The sequence below is a fragment of the Eucalyptus grandis genome, chromosome 8 (genome assembly GCF_016545825.1).
Source record: "Eucalyptus grandis isolate ANBG69807.140 chromosome 8, ASM1654582v1, whole genome shotgun sequence".
Taxonomy (NCBI): Eukaryota; Viridiplantae; Streptophyta; class Magnoliopsida; order Myrtales; family Myrtaceae; genus Eucalyptus; species Eucalyptus grandis.
This window is the reverse complement of record NC_052619.1, coordinates 36497857-36505821: the sequence shown is the minus strand read 5'-3', so window position 1 is coordinate 36505821 and position 7965 is coordinate 36497857. Positions and strand designations below refer to the sequence as shown.

General features: G+C 39.1%; 1 protein-coding gene across 1 annotated transcript; it reads right to left on the bottom strand.

The window, feature by feature from the left end:
* Positions 1–744, bottom strand: LOC104417079 (UDP-glycosyltransferase 83A1). Its single transcript, XM_010028401.2, has one exon. It carries the CDS (start codon positions 724–726, stop codon positions 1–3), a length of 726 nt encoding a protein of 241 aa, XP_010026703.2. The 5' UTR covers positions 727–744.
* Between the last annotated feature and the right edge of the window lie 7221 nt (positions 745–7965).

Sequence of the window (7965 nt, the reverse complement as noted above, 5' to 3'; positions counted from 1 at the left end):
TCAAGGATGACCTCCTTCACTCACACTCTTCCTGGTCTTCTCCTTCATCCTCTGACAATTTGTCTTTATCTCATCACTCCCAAGAACTGCTAGTATCTTTGTCCTCACTTCATGCCTAGTTATCGCTCCATTTTCATCGCCATCCACTCCTAGACCCACCCTCCACACATCACATATGAAGCTCCTGTTCAGGCGCTGATCTGCAAAGTAGGGCCTGCATAGAAGTGGGACCCCATTGCTCAGGCCTTCCAGTGTAGAATTCCACCCACAGTGAGTGAAGAAGCATGCCACTGAAGGGTGTGCTAGGACCTCCTCTTGTGGTGCCCATTGGACCACCTTCCCATGATTCTTCACCCTTTGGAGGAACGTGCCGTGGAACTTGTTGACTGGTGCGTCAGTCATGTCCGGGCGTACAACCCACAGGAACGGTTGGCCAATCTGCTCCAGGCCATGGGCAAGCTCATAGAATTGCTCTGGGCTGAAGATTGTGGTGCTTCCAAAGGCTACATAGATGACTGACTGGGGTGGATGCTGGTCCAGCCAGTTCGAGCAAGTCGAATCCTCATTCCACAGGCTTCCTCTATGATGTAGTAATCGGGTGCTCGCTAACAATGGACCAACTGGGAGAACTCCAGGAGTAATTCCACAAGCTGACGCCTCAAGTTCATGGAATGAATTGCAAAGATATGAGGTTGAATGTGTGCTGTTATGGACGATGGCCAACATCCATTTGAAAATACTTTCTGCACCGTCAGGTCTTCAGGGAAACTCCAGGTGAGGTCATCGCTCTTATATGAGGGAAGGTCCTTCGATATCGGGATCACATCACTCTTCAGAGCAATGCCTGCATGAAATTTTGAGGTGAAATTAGATTATCTTTTAGACTACCTGTTCCCGCCAGCACATAAGCTAATTGCATCATTCTTTAATGTGCCCCCTGCTAATAAACCAATTGAGAGAGACAGAGTCCATCACACATTAGGGCTTCCCAAGATTTGACTGTTAAGGTTCTATCTCTGGCCCCTTACCCTCGTTGCCTATGACTCCACCCTCAATCAGCTTTGGAATATGAAGTGTCAAGGCCAGAGCCAAACTGAGGCGGCCAAAATCCAGCTCGCTTAATACCCATCCTTTCGGCAACTTCCAGTGCCCATCCGGCAATCAGGTCCACCATTACAAAGCTGATCTGCTCATCTTTATTGCCCTTTGACTGCTGCTTCACTTTCTCAATCAACTCCTGCAAATGACCTGGCATCACTCTTGATATGCTCTCCAGCAGCTTCACCCAGTCCTTGCGCTCCTCATCAGTCTCGACCCCATCTGGAAATGCAATGAAATTTAATCTGATTCAATCCATCATCTGGCTGGTTTGCAGCCATCACTTGCGCATGAACAGACTCGGTGTTCACAACGGTAACCTTGATGCCATGATTAGCAATAATACAGTGGGACAGTTTCAGGAGAGGGCTGACATGACCTTGTGCAGGAAATGGTATACATAGGACGTGTTTTTAGTTTTGCCATTGTTGACACCAAATGAGGGACAGTTCCTTCGCACGCTTTCTACTGGCTTCTTAAAGCTCAGATTCGACTGTAATTGTCTCGTTATGAAGTGACTCTCAGGGACTTTGGCGGTTGGCTTTCTGTAGACTTATCTTTGTCCGTCTAACACATAGAACAGAAGCTGGGGCGGCAACAAGGACAAAAACAACTGGCCAGCAATTTTTCTACGGCATTTTGTCATCGACAAATTGACGCTCTCCAATTTTGGGTTGTCCCATTGAGAAGATAAAGTTGTCGTCTTCCATTGAAAGCAAACGTGTTGAAAAAAATGCTACGTATGTACAAAGTGAGAGTGCTAGTACGAGCACCTAGAATGAGGGTGAATAGGTGCGAAAACAAATTTTACAAAATATAGTAAAAGATTTTTCACGTCTGCATTTTGTCATTGACAAATTGACACTCCAATTTTGGGTTGTCCCTTATTGAGAAGATAAAGTTGCCGTCTTCCATTGAAAGCAAACGTGTTGAAAAAAATGCTACGTATGTACAAAGTGAGAGTGCTAGTAATGAGCACCTAGAGGAGCGTGAATAGGTGCAAAACAAATTTTACAAAATATAGTAAAGATTTTTCACGTCTGCATTTTTTCATCGACAAATTGACGCTCTCCAATTTTGGGGTTGTCCTTTTATTGAGAAGATAAAGTTTTCGTCTTCCATTGAAAGCAAACGTGTTGAAAAGAATGCTACGTATGTACAAAGTGAGAGTGCTAGTACGAGCACCTAGAGGAGGGTGAATAGGTGCAAAACAAATTTTACAAAATATAGTAAAAGAGTTTACTTTTAACCTGAGTCTCCCGTGCTAACACAAAGTTTATAGTTGTTCGGCTTAATCCAAGCCTACGTCCACTCTCCCATACTAACAACCTATTGGCTGGATTTCACTATGAATCAAAAGAGTCGTTAGGATCATGTCCTTGATTCCACAAAGGTGAGAGACTCGCTACACTTCATCAAGGCCTCACAAATGTCTAAACTCTCTTTTGAGTACAAATTTTTGCTCAACAATTGAATCAGCAAAGAACAAGGAGTTTCAAAATTTGAAATTTATCTATCGCACACACACTCAAATAACTAGAACATCTTCCTTATTCCTCCATGCTTTCATAATCGTTGGCACCTTCCAAATGAGTTCTTCCAATCTACCCGTTTGACAGAATCAATTAGGGAGATCTCGAGTTACTTAAGGAATGTGATGATAGCCCACCAATCCCGCTCACCCATACAATCAGGATCTAGATTTCCATAAGTAGAACCTTCAAAGTATATTTCACCAATCAACGGATCCAAATTACTTGAATTAGTTTCAAAACGAATAATAGATCTTGAGATGCTATCTCCAGCCATCAGATCTTCTTTAGCCGCTCGAATCAAAACCTTAAAGAAACACTTGAATTTGGATAAGTCTTCTTCGTCAGTCTAGAAACTGTTAATGAGGGTAGACTTTAAATCTTGAGTCTAGTGGTCTGGCAATCTTCAGGCTTTGACGAAAGAGTCTGCAAGTCTTCAGACTAGACTAATGGAAACGTTTTGTCAGCTCCAAAACAAGTAAAGAAGTTTTCTCCAACAATCTCCCCATTTTTTATGGTGACAAAACTTCCCTGTAGATTTAGATACTTTTGACCTGCAAGATAATACTCAAACAAATAAGGATATCTCATAAAAGATAAATTAATTAGGATAAAGATAGTATCGAATCTACATCCACAAGAAATGAGTTAGTCTTGTAAAAACAACTATCTTTGCCATGAATACCAACAAACAATGCTTAAGATACTGCAAGCATTAAACGATCAAACAGTCCAAACCAGTCACAACCAAACAAGAATTAAAGTCAAATATGCACCAACTTCTCCCTCTTTTTGTCAGCATTAAAAAGTAGAGACGAAAAATAGAATGGGATAAAATTAAGATTGTTTTGGAACGCGAACGAGCTGAAAATCTCCCATTGACTTGACAGTCTCTTCCAGCTTTCTCGGATCCTCCTTCAGTTGCATTATTTCCTCACCCTTGGCAATTGCCTAAACTTGAAGATTAAGGGCCTGAACTTGATTGAGCAATGAAACTGAAGAGGCTTTATTAGCATTCTGCATATTCTGAAATTCGCATCCCAAAGCATAAATCTGACCTCACATCTCCATAAGAACATCAAGCAACCTTCTAAAGTCTGCTGAATTGTCAGTTTGAGTGCTTGCTTCAGCATGATCAATTTGTGGAGTATTGGCAGATGATGGCATTTCAGCATGAGCATCCAGACTCGGAGATGAAACCTCATGACCTTCTTCAGGAAACTGAGAGGCATATACATCTTCTTGATCGGCAGGAAAACGACTAACATCATCACTAGTAAAAGCAAGTGAAGGAGTACCTCTTTTAGCACCAGCTCCCCCTGTTTCAGTGTCTTCAGGTGAAGAGAAGTACTCTTCATTCTCTATTTCTTCTTCAATTACATGATGACATTGTTGTCCGCTTTGCTCTTCTTCTTCAGTTCTTCCTTCCTCTACTTCCTTCCTCATCGATTCTCTCTCTTCACTCCTCTGCTTTGCTTCTTCTCTGTCTTGGTTCTCTCTGTCCACTGTCTCTGGAGGTTGAATGTTAAAATGTCTGAATAGCTGAGTAACAAGTCCTTAATAAGGGAAGCTTGACCCTTGTCCTTTACCATTGATCTATACATGCGAAACATGATAGTGTGTGGCAAAAGAAAATTTTTTACCAGCATTGATAGCATACATTAGTTTCGCTTCTAAATTGTAGCTCGCGTTTTTTGACGTGGATTTGGGTCTAAGATAGTTAATCACAATCTTATGAAGCAAGATATTTGAGGCACTCATTCTCAAATACGAAATTGGGCCTTCCGCCATTCCATCTCGAACAAGCTCCACAGTTGCACGACCAATAGACACACTAATTAATTGGAATATCCCTCTCTCTACTCCAATCATGTCAGCCAAAGTGTCCATATCAACCACATAATCCTGTCTCCAACACTGAAAGAAAATCTATTCACATCCAAAAAGCTTAGATTGGAATAGAAATACGCAGTAAGTTCTGGATGAGCAATTGTCGTCTCAAAGCAAAATCGTTCAAGTTGAAGTAAAGTAAATTTCTCTCGTAACTTCACACTCATATAGTCGAGAAAATCAAAATCCACACTTCTTGGGTTTATCACCCCTCGCTTCAGCAACTTAGAGTAAACTTGCTTATGTTCCTCAGAATGAAATAGATCGGCTCTTCTTCCTCGAATGTTTGCACCAACACCCATTCTAGGCTTAAAATGAGTGAACATCTTTTCATCATCATTCGTTCCATCAGGTTGACTAAAACCTCCAACACGTGGATCACTTGGGAAATTCGCAAAAGCTCTTTCCACCGAGCCAACATGAGCAATCCCCAAACGTTCCATTATTTGTAAGAAATGGGTTTCATTTTTGTACCCCTTTTCTTTCAAAAATTCATCAATAAAGTTCATTGGAGAACCTCTATTCTTTAGAGTAGAGTAGAGCTTGAAAGTAAAAGCAATCTTAAGAGTCCTTATAGGTTCAACATCCTCCAAAATTTCTTCCTTCGCTTGTGGTTGTTGATCATTTTGTGGTCTAGCTTGAGGAGAATGACACAGTTGAGAATGTTGTGGACTCTGCTGTTGTCTTGGAGATTATTCTTCCTCGATTAGGTCAAAATGCATAGGACCTTCACACATATGTTGTAGTCCCCTACTTGCAATCCTTGAAGACTTTCTTTGGGAAGACATTATCACAGTCTTTGAGAGAGTTTTCGAACTCGATTCGTGAGAAATATGAAAACTTTAAGGATTAAACTAGAGAGAAAAAGTAAGAAATGTGATATTCTGTGCTTTTAGGGTTTATGAGTTAAAATGAAAAAGAAAAACAGTATATAAGGAAATCGAAACGAGGTATACGGATCGACATGAAAGGAATGATAAAAATGCATTTTCAAAATAATTGCCTTTTTGAAAATAGATAACTATCATCTTAAAAGATAACTTCCTTTTTCGAAAAGAATAATTTCCATAATTTCAAAACTTGGGAAGATAACATCAATCAATTGCAAATTAATAAACAATCGTACATTTTCGAGATTTTATCCGAAAGATAAGTTGCTAGAACTGAAATGATTTATAGTCGTGATTCTTGAACTTCTGAGTTTGAGTATCTTTAGATTTTTATCCCTAAGTCTGAGCTTCTTCAGACTTTAAGATATTAAGTATTGATCGAATAGATTCAAATAGATTTTTCTCCAGTGGCTTTGTGAAAATGTCCACCGGCTGATTCTTTGAGTCAATGAATTGAATCAAGACTTCTCCATTTTGAACATGGTCTCTAATAAAATGATGTCAAATCTCTATATGCTTTGCTCTTGAGTGAAGAATTGGATTATTGGTGAGATTAATCGCGCTGGTGTTATCACATTTGATCTTAGTACATGAGTCTTCAATTCCAAAGTCTCATAGTTATTTTTTTATCCATAGGAATTGAGAACAACAACTTCCAAGAGCCACATACTCTGCTTCTGCTGTTGAGAGCGCTACATTACTTTGCTTCCTTGAAAACCAAGATACTGTCATGTTACCAAGCAATTGACAAGTGTTCGATGTGCTCTTTCTATCAACTCTGTACCCTGCTAGATCTACGTTTGAGTATCCAAGGAGAGTAAAGTCTCATTCTTTAGGATACCATAAACCTAATTTAGAGGTTGTTGCAACGTATTTGATGATGCGTTTCGCAACACTTAGATGGGATTCTTTGGGATTTGATTGAAATCTGACACAAATGCAAACACTAAACAAAATGTCAGGTCTAGAGGCAGTAAGATAAAGAAATGAACTAATGATACTCCTGTACAGCTTCTTGTCAACTTTCTTTCCTCCTTCATCTTTGTCCAGCTTCAAAGAACTTGACATTAGTATATCAGTCTTTTTGCAATTCTCCAAACCGAACTTTCTAACAAGTTCTTTGACATATTTTCTTGGTGAATGAAAACTCCTTCCTTCAATTGTTTCACTTGTAGTCCGAGAAAGAAGGATAGTTCACCCATCATGCTCATCTCAAATTCATCCCGCATAGACTTAGAGAATTTCTTACATAGATTTTCGTTAGGTAATCCAAAATAATATCATCAACATAGATTTGAACAAGTAGAAAGTTTTTACTTTCTCTTTTAATAAACAGAGTAGTGTCTACTTTACCTTTAACAAAGTTATTTTGGATTAAAAACTTACTTAACCTATCGTACCAAGCTCGAGGTGCTTGCTTTAAACCATATAGCGCCTTTTTCAGTCTGAATACAGAGTCTGGTTTCCTTGGTTCTTTAAAACCAGGAGGTTGTTCCACATAGACTTCCTCTTGGATAAATCCATTTATGAATGCACTTTTGACGTCCATTTGGAATAACCTAAAATTCTTATAACAAGCAAAAGCAAGTAATAATCTAATTACTTCTAACCTTGTTACTAGTCTGTAAGTCTCATCATAGTCTATCCCTTCTTCTTGCTATCATTTGGCCACGAGTCTTGCTTTGTTCCTTATAATTTTTCCTTTCTCGTCCATCTTGTTCTTGAAAACTCATTTAGCTCTAATAACAGATTTACCTTTTGGTTTAGGAGTTAGTTCCCAAACATCATTAACTCTAAACTGCCTGAGCTCTTCTTGCATAGCTTCAATCCAACTTTCATCAGTTAAAGCTTCTTCTATGCTTTTGGGTTCTATTTCAGAAATAAGAGCCACATCGCTAGACTCTTCACACCTTTTGGATCTTGTACAAATCCCTTCATCAATGTCACCAATAATGAGATCTTTGGGATGACTGGACTTGTGCTTCCAGTTGCTGGTTGGTTTGCGATCACGATCTTTTCTTCATTTGATTCTTCAACATTCGTTTGGTGTTGACCTTCTATAGTCTCGAGCTGCTTTTTGAGAATTGGACTTTGTGGAGTCTAGAGCAAGTTCAAATTCTCCAAGTTGAGTCTAGATCGATTGATTTTGTATAAGATCTTGAAATTTGGCATTCATCAATTCTTCCACAAATTGAGTTTTCTTGTTGTATACTCTGTAAGCTTTGCTGGTGGTTGAATATCCAAGGAAGATTCCTTCGTCTGATCTTTTTTCAAACTTACCAATTCGATTATTTGCATTTTTTTAATATAAAACATTTGCAACCAAACAGATGAAAATATGAAACAATTGGCTTCTTTCTTTAAACAACTCATAGGGAGTTTTCTCCAGAATCGGCCTTAGGAAAACTCTGTTAATGATATAACATGCTATAGAAACTGCTTCAACCCAAAAACGAGAAGAAATGTTGCTTTCAATTAAAAATGTTTTAGTAATTTCTTACAACGATCTATTCTTCCTTTCCACAACTCCATTCTGTTCTGGAGTGTATGGAGAG